This window comes from Ursus americanus, chromosome 24, assembly GCF_024610735.1.
Source record: "Ursus americanus isolate L20-20 chromosome 24, mUrsAme1.1.p, whole genome shotgun sequence".
Classification (NCBI taxonomy): domain Eukaryota; kingdom Metazoa; phylum Chordata; class Mammalia; order Carnivora; family Ursidae; genus Ursus; species Ursus americanus.
In genome coordinates, this window is record NC_142150.1 from 30,095,135 (window position 1) to 30,119,794 (window position 24,660).

General features: G+C 40.0%; 1 protein-coding gene across 12 annotated transcripts in view; it reads right to left on the reverse strand.

The window, feature by feature from the left end:
* Positions 1 to 24,660, reverse strand: part of PHF21A (PHD finger protein 21A) — a 188,515-nt gene that overhangs the window by 22,696 nt on the left and 141,159 nt on the right. For 10 of the 12 annotated variants that reach the window (XM_045808738.2, XM_045808734.2, XM_087854775.1 and 7 more), the window contains 3 exons: positions 22,850 to 23,101; positions 21,540 to 21,629; positions 17,729 to 18,022 (listed from right to left, as the gene is read on the reverse strand). In XM_045808738.2, coding sequence (XP_045664694.1) covers positions 17,729 to 18,022; positions 21,540 to 21,629; positions 22,850 to 23,101 — 636 coding nt within the window. The remainder of the gene's footprint in view (positions 1 to 17,728; positions 18,023 to 21,539; positions 21,630 to 22,849; positions 23,102 to 24,660) is intronic. The other 2 variants (XM_045808744.2, XM_045808742.2) reach the window with 2 other exon arrangements.

Below are 24,660 nucleotides of genomic sequence, written 5' to 3' on the forward strand. Positions count from 1 at the left end.
ACAGCAAGCTACTTGAGAGCAGCATTATTCTACACACATCTGCAGTCCTCTGTGCCTAGTACAATGCCTTCCAGAAGAATCACTCACTTCACCTCTCACATACATTTTTTAACCCAAAAGGACATATTTCCTCCATAAAACCAACCATGAAGCACACCACAAGGGGGACACAATGGGAAAGTAGTTTATAGTGTCGTCTTTAAGGCCCTGGGTGTCCAGAAAGCTTATGTTCATGGCTTTCTGAGCGAGGAAGGGCAGGGGTCTGAGGGAGGGGGAGAAGAGGTCAACTGGAAGGGTTTGCTGCTCTACTCCCAAGGCTATGTGAAGTTCCTTGGGGTCTCTGGTTCCATCTCTAGGGCTGAGTGACACACATGGTGGTAATGCCTCTGGGGGAGGGCAAACCAATTCCTCTCCACTAAGAAATTACCAAGTGTTCAGATTTTCTCTCACTCAAGAAGAGTACAATTATCCCAGGGTAAGATAAAGAACATGAAAAGCATCCAAATAAATAAACAAATAAATAAAACAATCAAAACACCAGGGAGATGTCTTTCTCTCCTGGAGCTGTTGCTCCGGGCAAAACCAGGCCACGTTGTGAATAGCACTGTGCAGAGGTCCATGTGGTGAGGAACTGAACCCCCTCCGCCAGCAGCCAGTGTGAAGTGAGGTCTGCCAACAACCACGTAACCGAGCTTGGAAGGGACTTATCCAGTCCCCGTCGAGCCTTGACATGACTACAGCCCTGGCCAACTTGCTGGAATGCAAACTTGTGAAGGACCTTGAGCCAGAAGCACCAGCTAGGAGGCAAGCTGATTCCTGACCCTCACAAGCTATATGGGATAATAAATATTTGTTGTTTTAAGCTGCTTAAAACAAACCAAAAACATTAGGGTTGGGGGAGTGACAGAAATGGCAGAACAGGGAGCTCTAAGAATTAGTCCTTCCACTGAAGCTATCATTAAGCTGGCAAAAACAGAATCAACTTCTTAGAATTCTGGATCTAATAAAAACCTTATAGCAAACAGGGGGACACTTACTGAAGAAAGAGGCTGCTAGATTTCACTAAGAAAGCATTTTTCCTTACCTACCTACAAACCCCCATTCCACAGCTTGGGCAGAGGCTTTGGGGATGGCACCCTGTGTTCCTAGTATGGCTTGTTGGTGCCAAGGGAAACAACATGGACCTTGTTCTCAAACACTAGTGGTTGTGCATTTTGATTTGTTTGGTGGTTCCCTGCGGACTGGTAGAGGCTGACCTTTGCTTTGCCCACCTTAGGCTGAAAGTAGCTTTTGGCGTGGCATCTGATGAAAGCATCTAAAGACATATGTTACCCATAGTCACCTAGTGCAAGGGATGGTGGATGGAGTATACCACAGACAGACCCGAAGGCCTGGGGAGGAGGAAGCTGAGGAGGAGGATTCTTGTAAGAGTAAGGGCTTTGAAGGAGTATCACATATACTGGGGAAACCGGAGTATAGTGCATATTCCCAGGACTAGATGCATGCTCAGAAAAGATGTGAGAGAACCCTAGGCTTACACCTCTGGCTGATCTTTGAGCTCTGTCCAAGAAAGAGGTGAAGGCTAAGGCAGAGTTATAGACAGCCTGGTTAGCACTGAAGAAGTACCCCCTGCTCAGAGCCAATCTGCTCTGGGAAAGTTTTTTTTTTTTTTTTTTTTTTTTAGTTGTTGTTGTTGTTGTTATTTGGTCTTTTTGGCTCCAGTTGCTTAAGGAAATCTGTCAGGTCACTAGCTGACCCAAGACAACAGAACAGAGATTTCAGAGACTATACATGACAAGAAATACAGTTTTTGCAAAAATATTCTGGAAAAGGCAACAAACAGATCTCAACAATTAGTAACAGTAAACTCCAGGGTGGGAGAAGAATCTTATTTCCAGAGTTATCACACTGTAATTTCAAAATGAACAGTTTCACAAAAAAATTGGAAGGCATACAAAGAAACAGGAAAGTATGGCCCATTTGTAGGAAAAAAAGAAATCAACAGAAACTGGACTTAAAGAAACCCAGACAATGGACTCTCTAGAGAAAGACTAAGTGTCTTAAATATGCTCAAAAAGCTAATGGAAACCATGGACAAAGAACTGAAAGAAACCAGGAGAACAATTTCCCAACAAAAAGAGACTATGGATAAAGAGACAGAAATTATTGAAAGGAACCAAACAGAAACTTTGGAGCTGAAAAGTATAAAAGCATAAATGAAAAATTCACTAGAGGGGTTCAGGCAAAAGAAAGTATCAGTGAACTTCAAGACAGGACAATTGAAATTATCCAGTTTGAGGAACAGAAAGGAAAAACATGAAGAAAAATGAACAGTGCCTAAGGGACCTGTGGGACATTACCAACATATGCATTATGAACTCCCACAGGGAGCAGAGAGACAGAAAGAAAGCAGCAGAAATAATACTTGAAGGAGGAACAGCTCAACCCTTCCCAAATGTGATGAAAGACAGGAATCTACACATCCAAGGAGCTCACTGACATCCATACAGAATAAACTAAAAGAGACTCAGAGTCTGGGGGAAGGTGGTAGAGTAGGAGGGCCCTGAGCTCTCCCTGTGCCTACATTTACAACTAGATATCAACCACATCCAAGTCAGTAAGCCAGACAGCAATTGGAAGACTGGAAGCACAGACTCCACACAGAAGCAGCTGGATCTGAAAGGTCAGGAAGTTCAGAAAGCTGGAGGGAGGCTGTCTGCAGGAGGGAGGGAGCTGTGCACATGGAGATGGCAGAGAAATGGGCCCTTGCACCGGGGAGCTCACATGGGGAAGACTGAGTCCCATAACGTTTGGCTTCAAAAACGGGGCTTGGAGCCTGGAGCTTTAAAAATCAGCTGACTCAGCACTGAGCAAGCCAGGAGGGTGAGTGATAGCTGGGTCAACACCCTTAAAGGGACAGCAGCCTGAGCCAAGAGGCAACATAAAAATGGCAATTTTCACAACACTGGGGTCAAATGGGAGACAGATCTGTCCATACTGATTCTGGTGCATGTTGGGGGATGTCTCCAAAAACTAAGGAGCTGGCAGGTGCCATTTTCCACCTCCCCCACCCTTCCCCCCAGCATAAACCTGTGGGAGGGAGCACTGCACAGACACTTGCTACCTAACCAGCTAGGAGAAATCTAAGATTTCTCTAGAGGACCGGCCAGCTACAAGCCTGCTAGCCTAGGCCCTGGGCTCAGTGCAGATTTCTTAGTATACACACCCTGCCCAGCCACTGCAAGCAGTGTGCCCCTTGCGGTCCCTTGGTCCTGGGGGTTCCAACACCCAGCCTCACTCCACTGGCCACCCGTATCACTTTGGGAAATTCATCATAGGACTAGTGGCCCAGGGCAAATTGTGCTACCACCCCCACACTCCCAAGTTCCCCAGTGGGCACGACGCCTCAGAGCTAGCCTGCCTGGATTCCACCAACACCACAGACAGCAAGCATAGCGCACAAGAGGCAGAGAGTCAGGGCAGATGACTGCACTGAAAAGTGACTCAGACTCAACAGCAGGGCATAAACAACACACAGGATACTCTCCTGAAGTGCCAGGTTCTGGGGAACAGGGGACCCCGCACTGCAGGGCACTCCAGAACCTCTTCTTCATAAAGTCACCACTTGCAACAACAGAAGACACAGCAGATTTTCTTAACACACAGAAAAAGACACACAGGGGCAGACAAAAGGAGGAGATAGACAATTATCCATCCCAAATGAAAAAACAGGACAAGGCCACAGCCAGAGATCTAAGCAAAACAGATATAAGTAACATACCTGATACAGAATTTAAAGCAGTGATGATAAGGATACACACTGAACTTGAGAAAAGAGTGGAAGACATGAGACCCTTAACACAGAGATAAGGAATCACATAGCAGAGATAAAGGGCTCAATAAATGAAATGAGAAATATGTCTGATGGAATGAATAGCAGGATGGAAGAGCAGAGGAACAAATTAGTGACCTATAACACAGAGTAATGGAAAGTAATCAGGCTGAACAAAAGAGAGAAAAAAGAATTATACAAAATGAGAATACACTTAGGGAACTCAGTGACTCCATCAAATATAATACATTTGTATTATAGGAGTCCCAGAAAAAGAAGAGAGAGAAAAGGAGGCAGAAAATTTATTTGAAGAAAAAATATTTGAAAACATTCTTAATCTGGGGAAGAAAACAGATTTCAAGATCCAGGAGGCACAGAGCATGCCCATCAAAATCAACAAAAGCAGACCCACACTAAGAAATACTGTATTTGAATTGGAAAAATATAGTGACAAGTAAAAAAAAATTTAGAAGAAAAGACAAAAAGAAGTCACTAACTTACGTGGGAAAACCCATAAGGCTAGCAGGAGATTTTCAACAGAAACTTTGCAAGCCAGGAGGGAGTGGCATGATATATTCAAAGTGTTAAATGGGAAAAATACTCTATCCTGCAAGACTACCATTCAGAATAGGAGGAGAGATGAAGAGTTTCCCAAACAAAAACTAAAGGAGTTCATGACCACTAAATCAGCCCTGCAAGAAATATTAAAGGGGACTCTTTCAGTGGAAAGGAGAGACCAAAAGTGACAGTATAGATGTAGGAAATGCAAAAGCAGAAAAAGTGAGTATTTCTGTAAAAGAAATGTCAAGGAACTCACAAAAAAAGAATAAAAAATACAATAACATATACCTAAAACGTGGGGAGGAGAGGAGAAAAGAATGGGCTCAAATGTAAATGACCATCAACTTAATATATAGACTGCTATGTGCAGAAGATGTTATATACAAACCTAATGGTAACCACGTATCAACAAAACCACTAATAAATACGCAAAGAATAAAGAGAAAGAAATCCAAATATAACACTAAAGAAAATCAGCAAAACATGAAAGAGAAAGGCAAGAGGGGATCGGAAAAATCCTCAGAAAAAAACCACAAAACAAGGAATAAAATGGCAGTAATATATATTTATCAATAATTACTTTGTACATAAATGGACAAAAGCCTCCAATCAAAAGACATAGTGTGACAGAGTAGATAAAAAAAACAAGACCCATCTATATGTTCCCTACAAGGGACTCATTTTAGACCTGAAGACACCTACGGATTGAAAATGAGGGGATGGAGAAACATCTATCATGCAAATGAAATGGATGTCAAAACAAAGCCAGAGTAGCAATACTTGTACCAGATAAAAGACTTTAAAGATTTATTTATTTGAGAGACAGAGAGTGAGCATGGGTGCATGTATTGGGGGAGGGGCAGAGGGAGAGAGAGTGAGAGGATCTTAAGCTGGTTCCACACCCAGTACAGAGCCTGATGAGGGGCTCTATCTCACAGCCCTGAGATCATGACCTGAGCTGAAACCAAGAGTCGGATGCTTAACTGACTGAGCCACCCGGGCAACCCAGATAAAAGGCTTTAAAACAAAGTCTGTAAGAAGAAACAAAGAAGGACCCTATATAATAATAAAGGGGACAATCCAACAAGAAGACAGAACAATAAATATAAATATTTATGCACCCAACATAGGAGCACCCAAATAAATAAAAGTTTATAACAAATATAAATGAACTAATTGATAATAATACAATAGTAATAGGGGACTTTAACACCTCACTTACACTGAAGGGCAGATCATCCAAACAGAAAATCAACCAGAAAACAGTGGCTTTGAATAACACACTGGAACAGATGCATTTAACAGATAACATTCAGAACATTTCATCCTAAAACAGTCGAATACACATTTCTTCAAGTGCACACAAAACATTCTCCAGAATAGATCACCTATTAGCCCACAACACAAGCCTCAACAAATTCAAGGAGACAGAAGTCATACCACACATCTTTTCTTACCACAATGCTATGAAACCAGAAGCCAACCACAATCTGGAAAGACCACAAAATCACGAAGGTTAAATAACATGCTACTAAACGATGAATGGGTCCAACCAGGAAATAACAGAAGAAACAAAAAAAAGTACATGGCAACAAATTAAAATGAAAACATAACATTCCAAAACCTCTGGGATGCAGCAAAAGCGTTTCTAAGAGGGAAGTATATAGCAAGACAGGCCTACTCCTCAAGGAGTAAGAAAAATCTCAAATAAACAACCTAAGCTTACACCTAAAGGAGCTAGGAAAAGAAGAGCAAACAAAACCTGACTTCAGCAGAAGGAAGGAAATAATAAAGATTAGAGCAGAAATAAATGATATAGAGGGGCGCCTGGGTGGCACAGCGGTTAAGCGTCTGCCTTTGGCTCAGGGTGTGATCCTGGCGTTATGGGATCAAGCCCCACATCAGGCTCCTCCACTGTGAGCGTGCTTCTTCCTCTCCCACTCCCCCTGCTTGTGTTCCCTCTCTGGCTGGCTGTCTCTATCTCTGTCAAATAAATAAATAAAATCTTTAAAAAAAAAAGAAATAAATGATATAGAAACTAAAAAAACAACAGATCAGATCAATGAAACCAGGAGCTGGTTCTTTGAAAAAAATAATAAAATTAATAAACCCTTAGCCAGACTTATCAAGAAAAAGAGAAATGACCCAAATAAATGAAATCACAAATGAGAGAAGAGAAGTAACTACCAAAACCACAGAAATACAAACAATTATAAGAGAATATTATGAAAAACTGTATGTCAACAAATGGACAACGTAGAAGTGGATAAATTCCTCAAACATATGAACTACCAAAACTGAAACAGGAAGAAACAGAAAATTTGAACAAACCAATAAGCAGCAAAGAAATTGAATCAGTAGTGAAAAAACTCCCAATAAACAAAAGTCCAGGACCAGATGGCTTCACAGGCAAATTCTGTCAAACATTTAAAGAAGAGTTAATACCTCTTCTTCTCAAACTATCCCAAAAAATAGAAAAGGAAGGAAAATTTCCAAATTCATTTGATGAGGCCAGCATTATCCTGATACCAAAACTGAATAAAGATACCTCTTAAAAAAGAGAACTACAGGCCAATATCTGTGATGAACACGAATGCAAAATCCTCAACAAAATACTAGCAAACTGATTTCAACAATACATTAAAAAAAAATCATTCATCACCATGACCAAGTGGGACTTATTCCTGGGTTGCAAGGGTGGGTCAATAGTCACAAATCAATCAATGTGATTGACATCACATCACTAAGAGAAAGGATAAGAATCATATCATCATTCCAACAGACACAGAAAAAGCATTTGACAAAGTACAACAACATCCATTCACGATAAAAACCCTCAACAAAGTAGGGTTAGAGGGAACATACCTCAACATAATAAAGGCCATATATAAAAAACCCATAGCTAACATCATCCTCAATTGGTAAAAACTGAGAGCTTTTCTCCTAAGGTCAGGAACAAGACAAGGATGTCCACTCTCACCACTCTTATTCAACATATACTAGAAGTCCTAGCCACAGCCATCAGACAACGCAAAGAAATAAAAGTCATCCAAACTGGTAAGGAAGAAGTAAAACTTTCACTATTTGAGAATGACATATCTGATAAAGGGGTAGTATCCAAAATATATAAGAACTTATAAAACTCAACATCCAAAAAACAAACAATCCAATTAAAATATGGGCAGAAGACATAAACAGACATTCCACCAAAGAAGACATCCAGATGGTAAACAGACACATGAAAAGATGTTCATCATTATTTACCATCAGGGAAACGCAAATCAAAACTATAATGAGATACCATCTCACACCTGTCAGAATGGCTAAAATCAAAACTGCAAAAAACAAGTGTTGACGAGGATGGGGAGAAAAAGGAACCTTCCTGCACTACTAGTGGGAATGCAAAATGGTGCAGCCACTCTGGAAAACAGTATGGAGGTTCCTCGGAAAGTTAAAAACAAAACTATCCTATGATCCAGCAATCTCACTGCTGAGTATTTACCCAAAGAATACAAAAACACGAATTTAAAGGGATACATACAACCCTTTGTTAGATGAATGGATAAAGAAGTGTGGTTTATATATATACAATGGAATATTATTCAGCCATAAAAAAGAATGACACCTTGCCATTTTCAATGCTATGGATGGATCTAGAGAATATAATGCTTAACGAAATAAGTCAAGAGAAAGACAAATACCATATGACTTCCCTCATATGTGGAATTTAAGAAACAAAACAAATGAGCAAAGGGAAAAAAAAGAGAAAGACGAAGAAATAAACTCTTAATTACAGTGAAAAAACTGACGGCTACCAGAGGGAAGGGGAGTGGGGGATGAGTTAAATAGGTTAAGAGGATTAAGGAGTGCACTTGTCATGATGAGCACCAGGTGATGTATGGAACTGTTGAATCACTATTTTCTATTCCTAAAACTAATATAACTGTATGTTAACTAATAGAAATTAAAATAAAAACTTTAAAAAAATAATAAAATAGGGGCACCTGGGTGAGCCAGTTAAACAAACATCTACCTTCGGATCAGGTCATGATCTCAGGGTCTTGGGATCGAGTTCCGCATAGGGCTCCCTGCTCAGTGTGGAGTCTGCTTCTCCCTCTCCCTCTGCTCCCCCCCACTTGCGTGCTCTTGCTCTCTCAATCAATAAAATCTTTAAAAAATTATAATAAAATTAAATTAAAAAATAAAATCTGTGTTACTATAAAAAAAGAAATTAAAAATAAATAAAAGAGATCCACATTTTGCCTTTGGCAAAAGAATCTTGAAAGCAACAAGACGTAAGTGATGCATCACATAGAAGAGGTCTTCAATATGGTTACCAACTTCTCCCCAGAAACCAGAGACCAGAGGTAGTGGGTTACATATCTAAAGCTGAAAGAAAATCACTATCAACCAAGAATGCTATATCCTGCAAAAAGCTAAGGAAGTTCATTGCTAGTAGATCTGACCTAAAAGAAATACTGAAGGGAGTTCTTCAGGCTGAAATAAGAAGACACTAGACAGTAACTTAAAGCCCTACAAAGAAATAAGAATTACAGTAAAGGAAACAACACAGGTAAAAATAGAATCCAATATTATTATATCTTTGATTTGTAACTCCTCTTTTTGTTTCCTATGGGATTTAAAAGAGAAATGCATAAAACAATAACTATAAATCTATATTAGTGGGCATATAATGTATAGAGATATAATTTGTGACAATAACAACATAAAGTGGGGGGAGAGGTGCATAGGAACAGAGTTTTTGTATACTATTAAAGCTGAGCTGGTATCAATTCAATTGTTAAAAATTTATGAATGTTAACTGTAATCCCCATGGTAACCACTAAGAGAATAACTAAAATATATACAGAAAAGGAAATGAGGGCATCAAAAGTGTGCGCTGGAAAGAAAAACCAAACAGAAAAGAAGGCAGTATTGGAGGAACTGAGGAACAAAGAAGACATAAGATATGTAGAAAACAAACAGCAAAATGGCATAAATCCCTTCTTATCAGCAATCACTTTAAATGTAACTGGGTTAAACCCACCAATTAAAAGACAGAGAGTGACAGAATGGATTAAAAAAACATGATCTGAAATATATGCTGCCTGTAACAGACTCATCTTGGAGCCAAAGATACAAAAAGGTTGAAAGTCAAAGAATGAAAAAAGACTTTCCATGCAAATAGTAACCAAAAGAGTACAGGGTTAGCTATACTAATACCAGACAAAATTCATTTTGAGTCAAAAATTGTTACAGGAGACAAGGAAGATCATTACATATTAATAAAAGGATCAATTCATAAAGAAGATATGACAATTTTAAATATATATGCAACAAACAACAGTTTCTCACATATATGAAGCAAATATTGACAGAACTTAATGAAGAAGTAAAAGTTCTATAATAATAACTGGAGACTTCAATACTTCCCTTTAAAGAACGGAAAGAACATGTAGATAAAAGATCAGTAAGGAGGGGTGCCTGGGTGTCTCAGTCAGTTAAGCATCTGACTTCAGCTCAGGTCATGATCTCAGAGACTGAGCCCTGCATTAGGCTCCCCACGCAGTGGGGAGTCTGCTTCTCCCTCTCTCTCTGCCCCGCCCTCCCACCCTCTCTTGCTCTTTCTTAAATAAATAAATACAATCTTTACTAAAAAAAAAAAAAAAAAAGATCAGTAAGGAAACAGAGAGCTTGAACAACACTATAAACCAACTAGATCTAACAGACGTATAAAGAACAGTTCACTCGACAACAAGAGAATATTCTCCTCAAGTATAATGAAACGTTCTCTAGGACAGACCATGTTTTAGGCCACAAAACAAATCCTAATAAACTTTGAAAGTCTTACATAATACTAAGTTTCTTCTCTGACCACAACATAAAGAAGCTAGAAATCAACAATAAAGGAAAACTGGAAAACTTAAAAATATATGGAACCTTAACAATGTACTCTTCAACAACCAATGGGTCAAAGAAGAAATAGCCAGAGAAATTGGAAAATACTTTGAAAGGAATAAAAATGAAAACTCAATATACCAAAATTGATGTGATGCAGTGAAAGCAGTGCTCAGGAGGAAATTTATAGCTCAAACAGTTTACATTAAAAAATAAGAAGGATCTCAAGCCGATAACCTCACTTTAAACCTTAAAGAACTAGAAAAAACTTTAAGGAACTAGAAAAAGAAGAACTAAACCCAAAGCTAGTAGAAGGAAGAAAAGAATAAAAGTTAATAGTGGAAATAAATGAAATGGAGAACAGAAAAACAATAGAATTAATGAAACCAAAAGTCGTTTATTTGAAGAGATCAACAAAATTGAGAAACTTTAGTTGGACAGACTAAGAAAAAAAAAAGAGAGAAGACACAAATCACAAAAATTGTAAGTAGAAGTGGGGACATTACTACCAATCTTTTAGAAATAAAAAGGATTAGAAGAGAGTACACTGCAGAATTACCAACAAATTAAATAATAGAGGTGTAATGGGCAAACTCCTATGAACACACCAATTACCAAAACTGACTCAAGAAGAAATGGAGAATCTCAACAGACCTGTAACAACTAAAGAAATTGAAACAGTAATTAAAATCCTCTCCAAAAAGTCCAGAACCAGACAGCTTCACTGGTGAATTCTACCAAACATTTAAAGAATTAACACTTCCTAATTTGTTCTATGAAGCCAGTTATTACCTTGATATCAAAGCCAAAGACACCCCAAAAATAGAAAATACAGACCAATGTCCCTTATGAATATAGTGAAAAATTCTTAATAAAATGCTAGCAAACTGAATCTCACAGCATACTAAAAGGATGATACAGGGGCACCTGGGTGGCTCAGTCACGACCCTCAGGGTTGTGAGATTGAGCCCTGCCCCTTGTCAGGCTCTGCGCTCAGCATGGAGTCTGCTTGGGATTCTTTCCCTCTTCCTCTCCCTCCCCCTCTACTCCTCTTCCTGCCCCCCTGCTCCTACCCCCTCCCCCATGCTTGCACTCTCTCTAAGTAAATAAAATCTTAAAAAAAAAAAATAAAAGGATGGTACACCATAACAAAGTAGAATTTATCTCAGGAATGAAAGGAATGTAATAAACCACATTAATAAATGAGGGCAACCCCCCCAACACACGACCATCTCAATTAATGCAGGAAAAGCAACTGAACACTCATTCATGGTAAAACAGAAAGCTAGGAATAGAAGGAAACTTCTAGGGCAGCAATGAGAAACCACAGCTAACATCATACTCAATGGCAAAAGACTGAAAGCTTTTCCTCTGAGATCAGGAACAAGAGAAGTATGCCCAACTTCCATCAGTGCAGTTCAACACTGTGGTGGAAGTTCTAGCCAGAGCAATTAGGCAAGAAAAGACGGAAGAGGCATCCACATTGGAAAGGACAACGTAAACCTATCTCTATTTGCAAAGGATGAGATCTTACATATAGAAATCCCAAAGAATCCACAAACAATTATTAGAGCCAATAAGAAACTCAGCAAAGTTGCAAGGTACAAGATGAACACAAAAATCAGCTGTATTGCTATATAACAGTAATGAACAATTGTAATAGTAAAGTAAGAAAACAATTACATTTATAATAGCATCCAAAAGAATAAAATACCTAGGAACAAATTTAACTAAGGAGATAAAAGACTTGTGCACTGCAAACTATAAACCACTGCTGAAAGAAATAGAGAAAACCTAAATAAATGAAAAGAAAACCATGTTCAAGAACTGGAAGAATTAATATTGTTAAAAATGCTATGCAAAGCAACCTACAGATTCAATATAATTTCTATTAAAATTTTAACGGCCTTTTTTTTGGCAGAAGAATTGAAAAAACCAATTCTCAAATTCATGTGGGAATTGCAAGGAACCACGAATAGCCAAAACAATATTGAAAAAGAAAAACGTTGGAGGACTCACACTTCCCAATTTCAAAACTTACTACAAAATTACAGTAATTAAGAGAGTGTGGTTGGTACTGGCACAAAGACAGATCTTCAGACCAACAGAACAGGATTGAGAGTCCGGAAATAAATCCATACATCAGTGGCCAACTGGTTTTCAATAATGGTGCCATGATCATTCAAATGGGGAAAGTCTCTTCAAAAAATGGTGCCAGAAGAAATGGATATCCACACGCAAAAGAATGAAGTTGGGTCCTTATCTCACATTCTATACAAAAATTAAGTCAAAATGAACTACTAACCTAAATATAAGAGCTAAAACCATACAACATCCTAGAAGAAAAATTAGGGGTAAATCTTCATTTCCTTAGATGTGACCATGGATTCCTAGATGCAACACAAAAACACAAGCAACAGAAGAAAAAAACAGATAAATTGGACTTTATCAAAATTAATTTTTTTTTTCAAGATTTTATTTCTTTATTTGAGAGAGAGAGACAGCCAGCGAGAGAGGGAACACAGGCAGGGGGAGTGGGAGAGGAAGAAGCAGGCTCCCAGTAGAGGAGCCTGATGTGGGGCTCGATCCTAGGACTCTGGGATCACACCCTGAGCCGAAGGCAGATGCTTAATGACTAAGCCACCCAGGCGCCCCCAAAATTAAAGTTTTGTGTATCAAAGGACACCACCCATAAAATGAGGAAAACACAGGCTTCCAGAAAAAAAAAAAGTGAAAAGACAACCTATAGAATGGGAGAAAATACCTGTAAATCTGATAAGAGTCTAGTATTCAGATTATACAAGGAACCCTTACCATTCAACAACAAAAAAGACAAACAACCCAATACAGAAATTGGCAAAGAACTTGGATATTTCTTTAAAGAAAATATACAAATGGCCAACAAGCACAAGATGTCCAACAATTTTAATCATTAATGAAATGCAAATTAAAATCACAATGCAATACCACTTCATACCCATTAGGATGGCTATAATTTTTAAAAAGAGAAAATAATAGTATTACCAAGGATGCAGAGAAAATGGCATGCTCATACACTACTGGTGGGAATGGAAAAGGATTCGGCTGCTTCGGAAACAGTTTGGCAGTCCCTCAAAAAGTTAAACATGGAACTGTTACATGATCCAGCAATTCCACTTAGGTATAGACCCCCAAAGAATGGAAAACAGATATTCAAACAAATATTTGTCCATGAGTATTCATAGCAGCACTATTGCCAATAGCCAAAAGGTAGAAATAACCCAAATGTTCATCAATGGATGAACGGATAAACAAGTTGTGGTATATACATACAGTGGACTAAAAAGAAATGAAGTACTGATGCATGTTATGATGTGGATGAATCTGGAAAATATGCTAAGTAAAAGAAGCCAGACACAAAAGGCAACATATTATATGATTCCACCTATATGAAATATCCAGAATGGGTAAATCTGTAGATACAGAAAGCAGATTTGTGGCTGCCAGAAGCAGGAAGAGGAGCGAATGGAGTAATTACTTAAGAGATACTGGATTTTATTTTGGAGTAAAGAAAATGTTTTGGAACTAGATAGAGGTTGTGGTTGTACAACAACTGTAAATAGTGGTTGTACAACACTGTAAATATACTAAATGCTACTGAATTCTTCATTTCAACATGGTTAATTTTAGGTGGTATGAATTTCACCCAAGTGAAAAAAAAAGGGAAACAAACAAACAAACAAAAAACAAGTAAACTAAAAGTTCGGTCTTTGTCAGACATTATAAACCACTTACCCAGAGGTGAAGCTGCCCTGCAGGTGTTATTTTTTTTTTGCCTACACGGTGTTTAAACAGTTATCAGTATTTTTAAAACTAGGTGATTTCTCAAAATATCTGGATTTCTGGTCTTTCTTAAAGGAAAAGTTTCCATATGATAAAAAAATTGGCTATCGTCAAGAAGTAGTTGCTTCCTTGAGATGGCATATATTACTTTCTGGCTTACACAGTCTCTTCCACCTTCTATGGTTTTCTGCCACCAAGGCCAAATGGTCAATTTTATCATGCTTGTCTTACTATCTCAAAGAGAAATTAAGGACAAAATTGGAATATCTCTTGTACTCATGCTCCCATTAAAAACTGAAAAATAAAAAGTTCACGTGTTAACTTCCAGCCTGCTTTACTCATTTACGTTTACTGCTTCGCACCCATGACCATTTGAATTTAGAAATCCTGTTCTTTTTGGTATGATAAAGATAGAAATCAAACACTCTGAACAACATTAGAAAAACTAAGTTAACCATTTATACCCTGAATTCCAAATTCATCTTCTGAAATTTGGCTGCATGAATAATCAAAATTAGTCACTTGCAAAATTAGTCCAAATAATTTCATCAATCAAGGTTAAATAAATTTGGATTGAAGGCAATGCAAAATCCACCTCTGGTCACTTGGATCTATTCTCCCTGCTACAGCATCAGTATTAAAGTGGAAGGTGAAGAGTCACCAGCTCATGTTTCCCAAGAGAGAAGACTGGGATTTGAAGATAATACATTGGATAATATTCTCATTTGGAAGCACTCCTTTTTTAGAGGATCTAGTGTAAGTTGCTATGCGAGATATATATAGAAGTAGGGAAATGGGTGGCAATCTGGCAGTTTTTCCCAAAGAACCCAGGACTTTTTTTCAGTAGCTTACCTTGGGGACATACATAGAGGTCTTTGTGGTGGGGGGAGGGTGGAGTGGGTAAAATACAAACCTAATTCCTGAGAACTGCATCAGTCTAATGCACTTTAGATGCTTTAGCTCAGTGCATAATTAGCAGGTGTTCAGCCCATTTCACAGAGGGCTGGAGAGACAGGGACATAGAAAGCAGTGAAATGGCGGATGTAAGTTTGTCTGGCTCTACTTTTCTGCCAAAACATGTTTCCAGCCTCAAAGCTCCTTAAACTCTAGTACTCATTTTCTCAGAGCCACAATGTAATGTGGCTTCTAATAAGGGTAAGACAGGGGAGCTCTTATCTGGGGTGGATAAGGAAGTTGGTAATGCCTGACAGGGGAAGGAGACATGAGACACTGTTGTTATAACTGACACTGACTTCTTCCTTTTCTAGGCCAAGGTGGAAGGCCTCTGAAACCGCACAACTTGCCATGCTTCCTCCCCTGGAGGCACAGCCTCTGTCCGTACCTGTCCTAAATGCACTACACACTGAGGTCTGTGAGGGTTTAGGCATTGATTTATCCACCCTTGTATTCAGGCATCACATTCAGCGTAGCAGCTGGCATGTAATCAACACATTTTTATTAAATGAATGTTATCACCCTAAAGGGAACAGAAGAAAACAGAAAGCGGCCCATCTAGCCTGGTCACACAGAGAATGTTGGACACAGGTTTTGATAACTGAGCAAACCGTAAGTAGTACTTCTGTGGCTAAAATATTTATATTGCTTCACTCTTAGCCCAGCTATGAGATCTCCTAATCACTATAAATGTGATATTGGAAATGAAACACAGAAAAGAAGGATAGCAGAAAGATCTGAAGTCAGAGGATTCTGAGAATGGAGTCTGGTCTAAAGAGCACCCTGCTGACTGAGCTTAGTGGCCCGCAAGCCTGTTAGGCCAGGTGGTCTGCTACACTAAAATTAGCAATGACTGGATTCCTCCATTAGATCAATAAGAAGAGAGACTGTGGGATTTACTGCTAGGAAAGACATTTTAAAAAATTTTTTAAGAATTCCTGGGTACATTTTTATGGTATTGTAATTAAAATTAAAAACTCTATGAACATGTAAGGCCAGAACATGAAAAGATATTCAAGATCTAATATGAAAAAAAGCAAGTTACAAAATACATATTGTTTAATTTTGGTTTTTGCTTTAAAAATGTTAGTAGGTGCAAGGAAAATATGTGAAGGAATACAAGTTGAACTGTTTATACTGTTTAAGTGTCAGGGGTTAGAATTATGGGGGAAGTTTACTTTTCCCATAGATTATGGGGTGGATGCATTTTGTACATTATATATTTCTGTAATGTTTGAGTTTTCTTTCATAAGAAATATGTACTATCTTAGATGTAATCAGAAGAATAAGAAATGTAAAAAGATGAAACTGAAAAAAATGTCTCCTAAAAGTATCTTTGTTAAAAAAGAGCTCAGAGAAAAATACTATTTGGTAATCTAAAAGAGAGTTTTGAAACCACATTCTTTGGAACTCTAAGGCTCTTCAGGTTCTGAGAGCCAGCACAGGACGTGAGGGCCACTGATCTCCAAACACGACCCTATCCAAACTCCCCAGCTTGAGCATCTCGCTTTCATATTTTAATAATGAAGTTCTGCTGCAACTAAGTTTGAAAACTTAGGACATAAAGCATACGTATCTAATTTTTTCTGAATGTTCCTCAAAGCACTTTCTGGGGTTTCAGTAGGTTCCCCCAGGAAAAGAGATCTGTTTTCCCTTGTGTTTTCTGAGCACGAGGTTTTAGTACCCAGCTTTTTAGTGCAAGGTCTGCTGCATTTATGAGCTGTCTGGATAGAAAGCCGGTGCTCTATGCATAAGGATCCTCTGTTCAAGAAGGCCAAGGCAGCAGGAAGCCTCTCGTTCCCACCATCTGGCCAGCCTCTCTGAATCATGGTCAGCCATCCAGAAGCAGAAGACTCAGGATCACCAGAGACTATTTTCAGATGAATGAGAACTCAAGCCTGAGCAATTAGAAATAGGTCAATGACTTTTTAAAGCAACTTTCTTGAAAGAGGATGCTTTTCTTTGCAAAAATTCTTCTTTCTCATCACTGGTCTTTCTTTAAATAGAACATGGTGACTGCCTATAAATCCTTTTTCTTGTTTTTAGAAGTCTTCTGTCACAGAACCCTTAAGTATTTTTGGAGATTACTTGTATTTCTCTAGCCTTGTGTTTTTAACAGAAAATCTGACTTTAGAAGTATACATGAGAGACTTTAATATTTGAGCTAAAACGGCTGTATTCTCTAGAGTTAAAAAGAGGCTTTTTAGTAATTTTAATTTTTTCATTTGGTTCTTTGTTATCTGCAATAACCAGGGGAAATCTGTCAAATGAAATCCCTTTCCCTATTTTGTTTACTCTTCCTGACTTTCACAGTGATATCCTCATCTGGATTCTTACTGGGCCAAAACGAATATGCCATTTTCTGCGTATCTTATCTCTGTGCTTCCTGAGAGCAGCAGAACCCATCTGTGAATTTCTGCTCAGAACCAGCAGGGGGAGCGCACTCCCACAGGAACCTGAATCCATCTGTAAGCGGATGGTGGGGAAAGCAACCCAACTTTCTTCAGTAAGACTGGCCCTTTTGCACTGTGGATAAATGATCACATGGTAAACAACAGGTTACTGACAATGGTGCTCTTCTTGGGAGACTGTATTTAGAGACAGTCCAGCCTCGATGGCAAGGCCACTACTGCCAGAAACAGATGCATACTCTGCCTGTACCTGTTTTTCAAGGCTTGGCTTGCTAAGCTGTACAGTCTGAGGTCCAGCGAGTCTGGTCCCTGGAGTAGCTATCACAATGCTGGTGAGCTGGGCCATGGGGAACGTTTTGGCTATGGTTGCAGTCTGCCCATTGACGACACGGACGGGGTGGATGGAATTCTGGGAGGTAGGGAGGGTCGTGGGGGTGAACTTGGTCAGCATGACGGGCCTCTGGATAAGTTGAGGAGCTGCAAGCATGGGAGGAGGTGCTGGGGCAATAGGAATGTTATTCTGGGCCACAGGCTTGGGTCGAACCTACGGGGAAAGAGAGGATAATTATCATATTACTTGAAGAAATTTCTCAAGTCTTGTAAGTCTAAGACAAAGTCTTTCACACTTTATATGTGAAATGGTATTTAGTACCAATATTTATTAATATTCATTTTAGTGTTATTAATTCTACAGCTATCAGGATATATAATCTTATAAAAGACTCATCAGCTCTTAAGAGGGTCCAAATGTTACCCTACAATGTGGTTCTTCTGAATCCAAACCTTAGCTCCCTCTCGCATAACATGCTGCCTCTTCAGGCTGAGGTCAAATGCCTAATCCAGAGACTGGTCCCAGCCAGGATTTGTGCCCAGTTCAGTAATAATGCTGCCGCTGGTCTTAATTCACATTCTAAATTTCTTCATATCCGTGGCTTCAATTCAGCGTGGCTCCTTGCTCTCTAACTCCCTGTTCTTGGCTGCTCTAAGTCACCTTTGTGGGCTTCCTCTTCCTCTGCCCAATTCTAAATGTAAGTATTTCTCAGAGTTTTGTCCTGGAACCTCTTTTCTTCTCCTCACTCTTCCTGGGAGTTCTCACCTATCCCAGGGATTCAATTACCATCTGTGTACTGAAGATGTCCATACTCAGTATCTCAGGATCAGACATTTCCTGAACTTCAGAATCCTATACTCAACTGCCTGTCATATATCTCTACTTGGAAGTCTCCCAAGAAATTAAAAATCACAATGTCTAGGAGTTTCTGGCTGGCTCAGTCAGTGGAACGTGTGACTCTTAATACCGGGGTTGTGAGTTTGAGCCCCACGTTAGGCGTAGAGATTACTTAAAAATAAAATGTTTAAAAACAACAACAAAAAAATCAAAATGTCCAAAACTCACCTATTTCTTCCTCCAACGCTCTCCTTCCTCCTATTATCACCCCCTCAGCAAATGGTCTTTTCTTGCTATTTAAACTTCAGAACCGTTCTTGATGCTTCCCACTCCACCTCTACTTCCTAAAACCTTCTCAAATATGGCTACTTTCTATTCTCATCCTGCCACTGCTCTACCTTACGTTTGGCTTACCGGAACCGTGACAAAAAATTATGATTAAAAACATGGGGTCAGCCTTGCCTGGGTTCTAATCCTGGTTCCTACTCCTTACTAGCCGGCTAACCTCAGGTAACATACCTGATCTAAGCCAGCATTTTTCAAACTTTCTGTACAGTGACCCTATGGGCAAAATCTTTTCCCCTTATGCATGAAAGATTGACCTGCAGTTAACTCTCCAGCTCTGTTCCCCTGGAAACCTGATGAAGGGTAAGAATGTCAACTATGTTACCAGGCAACATTGCTTATGGTAAAAATGATTGCTTACTGCTAAATTGAATCTGAATGGGGAGAATTATAAATACTCGATGGGACACCATGTTTTGGGTTCATGAAGTGGGGTGACTTTTGTAACTGAGCATGTCCAGTGGCGGGGGGCTTGAAAGTCATGACTACGGAATTGTTACAAGATACACTGTCCTGTGTGGCACAAGACTTCTGTGCCAAGATGGCTCTCCCACCGTCCTGATCAAGGTCTCATTTCCCTGCACCTCAGCTATCACTGGACAGCTGTAGAGACTGCTATATGGGGTGACAAAAAAATGTCTGATGCTGTCTGCTGGTAAGCTCTGGTTTCTGTCTTGTGTTGCTCCAAGTAGACTGGTACCAAGCGTGGGCCCTGACAGTCTCATGAATCTGAACACTCAGCTGAATTTAAGATGACTGTGTGGTGGCTGCTGCAGACACACAGTAGGGAATGCATTTCTTACCGTGACCTGTACACGCATATAGACGTAGATCTGTATCTCTATAAAACGAAACTTCATGAGACATTGCATATGTGCTATATGCTCTAATATCTCATATTCTGTTTTGTTCATTTAATTTAAAAACTCGGGTCACAATCTGTTAAATTGATTTCACATAGCCTACTAACCGGTCATGGCCCACTGTTTGGAAAACATGCACTAAGCCCTAGGTTCCCTACCTAAAAAAAATAATACCTACTTTCACAGGGCTGTTGTGAGGATTAAAATAGATAACCCACAGAAAGTGCCGAGCACAGTAACCGGCACACAGCAGGAGTCTTTAAACATTAGCTATTATTGTTGATGATGTCCTAACTATTCTTCTTGCCCACAGTCTTGATCATCTCCAATCTATTCTCCACACAATGACAAGACGGAATTTTCTAAAACAAAATCTGATCATTTCAAGTATTTGTTTGGAAAGGTTTTCATGGATCCCCACTGTTTTTGGGATAAGGCCCAAATTCCTACATAGTCTAGAAGGCTCCACAGGCTCTGGCACAATGGGCTTCTCTAGCCTCACCTTTTACCCTAGCCTCAGTTACATGGCCCACTATGGTTAGCTACACCAAACTGCTTTTTGGTTCCTTAGGCTTACATGCATCTCTCCATACTGGATTTGCATATATGCTCTACCCTCTGCCTGGGACATTTTTATTCTTCCCCCAAAACTTTGTCAGGCTAACTTGACTAGCATTTTAGGTCTCAGACTGAATGTCGACTCTTCTAAGGAACTTTCTAGAATACTCTTAAGAATGAGTTGGGTGTCCCTCCGTCAGACTACCCTGTACTTCCCATAATGGACACTGTGATTGCCTGTACACAGATCTGAAGCTCTCTGAGAGCAGAGAACTATCTGTCTTAAAAACTGACTTTTTGGATACCCAAGGTATTTATTAAGGCTCTACTGGATAAATGATTGAAATCACCTTATCTCATGTTCTCAATGCCCAAACCTACTGCACAGGCAATCTGGAAATCACCTATGTCCAGTGACCCCAGTGACCCCAAAATTCCTTTCTCTTCTCTTTGCCTACAACGTGGGGCCTCAGATGGGAACTCCTAGCCTTTCTACTAGGCAAGTCAAGTACCTTCAAAACGCAGACTGGGGCAATCCTGACATCCTGCAATGAGAACAGTGAGCTCAGTCCAACTGCTAGAAGAATACTCCCAGGGCAATATGGGCAAGCAGAGCTGCTTGGGTCTAGGTAGAAAGTTCGCTGTGTGGACCCCTAGTCTAAACTTTTATGGGCATTTTTATGTTTAAAAATGATGCTTAATGCCATTACTTCCAGAGTAAAGCTAAATTTCTCTGGTTTCTACTGGTTAGTTTAGCTATTGTTTCCTTCCCTACTCTCTTTGGCATACAGGAAAAAAAAAAAAAGTAGTGACTGCATTCCTTCCCCACTGGCAGGCAGGTTTGGCTAAACTTCCAGTAAGTTAACATCGTAAGGTTTAAAATGGTGCTATCTTAAATCCTCCTTTTCCTTACATCCCCCTGCTACTGCCTTTGGTCTTTGCTAAGAAAACCTGGTGATCAAATAAACTTCTTCACAGTATAGAAATCAGCATCTAGAACCTTTAGCTAACTAAGTAAGATCTGAACAAAGCTGAATGGATAACCATACTTCAGGCTGCTTAGAAAGGGCCCACAAGGACTTCTGTCTGTTCTAACCCATCACTGGGCTTGTCACTGGTTTACTCACCTGTGGAAGAAAGTTTGGACGTGGAGTGAGTCGAGGAGGAGGGATAAACTGTGGTACTTTGATGGGCTGAGGAGGTGTTGCCTGAACCTGCTAAAAAATGGGAAAAATAAATAAACCACAGACGACAATAATTGTTCAATATCAAAGCTAGGCGTTCTTAGAGTATTTACTGCATCGCTATTCTCTGGGTCAGACAATATTTTCTAAAAGTTTTCACTGTAGAATTAACCACCTGAACTAACACTGCCTGAAGAAAACTTTTTTACTCTCCCAACTGCATGTTTTACCCTACAAAATGAACCAACCACATTTCTGTGTCCTTACAGCCTAATGTAAAACACAGCAGGCTCGGCAATCTTAGACAATTTCCTTTGACTTTCAAGAACTCTTGCACGTACATATTTAAAAAGTCAAGACTGGATCCAAAGTAAAATCAAACTTGCTGCCTGGCCAAATGGGCTTTCTCCTAATATAAGAGCTGTATCTAGCAGTGAATGGCTTTATTCCTATAGAGAATTTCCTAACTCTCAGCATTTGGCTGAGATAACTGGTCGCTTCTCTCAAGATTCCTGGTAAGTGCTGAAGCTTCACTTTACTGCTGTCTAGTTTTACTCATCACTGGTCATCATTCAAAAGCCACCAAGAGCTCTTAGCTGCAATTTTAAGAACAGACTTTAAAACCACAATTTGGTTATATTTCGCCCCAAGCTTCAGAGAGCATCAATTTCTAAATGGTTTTACCCTAGAATCTCATGAACAGTTTTTGCTCAAGTTAATTCTTCAAGGGATCTTTTATTCTGATAGACCCTGGACATGGACACTGTTAATTTGTGAGTTTCTTGAATATTTTTAAACTGCCTCAGCCTTTTCTAGTACTTCCTGGGTGCAGCCAATTTCAAGGGATAGTGAACCAAAGGAGTTCAGCAGGGAGTTTTCCCCAAATGGGTAATACAGAACCAGAGAGTGTAAGCACTCAAGTTTCACAGGCAGGTCTGCGACTAGGATGGAGAGAGCTACATGAAACAGTGCGCGTGCCGCTGCAAAGGACATTCCTCCCCAAGTCAAGTCACACTTTGACTGCAGATAATGCACTGAATGGATTTTGGTCCTTGGTGTCAAGGGACACCTCTACAGTTATTTGAGCAGATAGTACGAATGCCATATTCTCTTGTCAGCCCCAAAGGAAAACTTGGTATGGCTGAATGGCGGCGACTAAAAAATCCAGCAGGAGCATAAAATGGATATACTCTACAAATGCATATCCTGAACCCTCTCATGTGGGCACACATGAGTAGCAGCTGCTGGCTTACCAGAGTGACTGTGTTTTTTGCCACAATTTGGACAGCCTCTGCCCCAGGCCCAGTGACCTTACTAGACGTCTGGAGGTTGACTGGTGTGTTCTGCACATCAGTGCTGAGCACAGCCTTCTGACTGTTGATGGCGGTCACCATAGCAATGGTAGGTCTCTGGCCCACAACAGAGGCAGGCATGGTCGCAGTTGCTGCTTTCAAGACGAGAGGTAGTGTCTTTGTGGTAATCATAGAAGCTGTAGTGACAGTCTTCTAGGAGACATGGAGAACAGATATTAGGACACTGAAGTGTGATCCCAATAAACAATATGCTGCTAAACCCCAGAAGAAAACAAAGCAGTGATTCTTCTCATCAAGTTTCTCAATATAACATTTCCTTTGTGTACATACAGCACACTTCTTACTATAGGGAAAGATCATCTCTACTTTGTGCCAGAGTTTTCAAATTTAGCTTCAAGTTCATAGTAATAACTGTAGACAAATATGGGCACAGGATTTGCAACAATGAATGGGGTGGGTTTACAAATATAGAATATGAGTGTACCTATTTATCTGTTTTTTTATTCTTGGCTTGCTCTCAATTAATTTAAACTCCGTAGAAGTTGCAAATCAATGAGGTACACACCATCTCTATCTTTAATTGCTACAACCTCATCAATATGAAGAAAGCCATCATATAATTCTGGTTATCTGCCTCCTGTGACACAAAAGCTGGAATGGCAGGACAGTGTCTTTTTATTCTTTTGAGTGTCACCCTAGAGAGGAGGAAGGGAAACTCACACGAGGATTAGCACAATTGCTGCCTCAGAGGCAGTAAATCCCAAACTCTAGATAATAAAACCTATTAACCAACTAGTATAGTAAATGCCAGCTCTTGATACCAAAGGGCTGTGAGTCACTAACTACAACCTTTTCTCTGGAGAACTGCTGCAGAAGCAATCAAAGACCCAGTGAAACATGACAAAGTGGAAACAAACACCTGCGTTTCAAAAAGCTTATAGATCAGGGGCGTCTGGGTGGCTCAGGTGGTTAAGCCTCTGACTCTTGGTTTTGGCTCGGGTCATGATCTAGGGGTCGTACACTGAGCCCCGTGTCTGGTTCTGTGCTGGACGTGGAGCCTGCTTGAGATTCTCTCTCTCCCTCTCCCCCTCCCCCACTGCTTAAACAACATAAGGCTTACAGCTCAGAGGACGAACAGAGGTGACAGGACTTGACTGATCCTCCCCAAGTACTGCTGCTCTGTAGCCGCAGTTTCTAGACTTCTTACTGGAGCAGTTGAAGGGGCCGGTTACACGAGAAAATGCAAACAACCTTATTACATGGCACACACCCCCATCCAGGGCCACTACTCATTCAAGATCCTCAAGATCCAAACGTTCCAGGCACATGGAAATTTATCTGGCCCAACGTGCTGGTTCTGATTTCGGTACTACTCCACCTTTTTCTTCTTACTCTACACTGGCACTGACCAATTTGGTAGCTCCCAGCCACACGCGGCTATTTAAATTCAAGTTTAATTAAAACAAAATAAAACATCAGCTCCTCAGTCACACTGTCCACATTTCAAGCGTTCAAGAGCCACCCGTGGCTAGTGGCTACCACACTGGACAGCGAAGATTTCCAACACTGCGGAAAGTTCTACTGGACAGCATTGCTCTAGGCCAGTGAAAAGGACCCTGCTCTCCCTGAACCAGATCTGAACGAATCCCCTTGTGCATTTCTATTTCAGTGACTGTATCAGTACTTGTGTACTAAGTTGGTTTTTTTCTAGGTAATTCTTTATTTCCATCTTCTGCCTGAAACACACACAT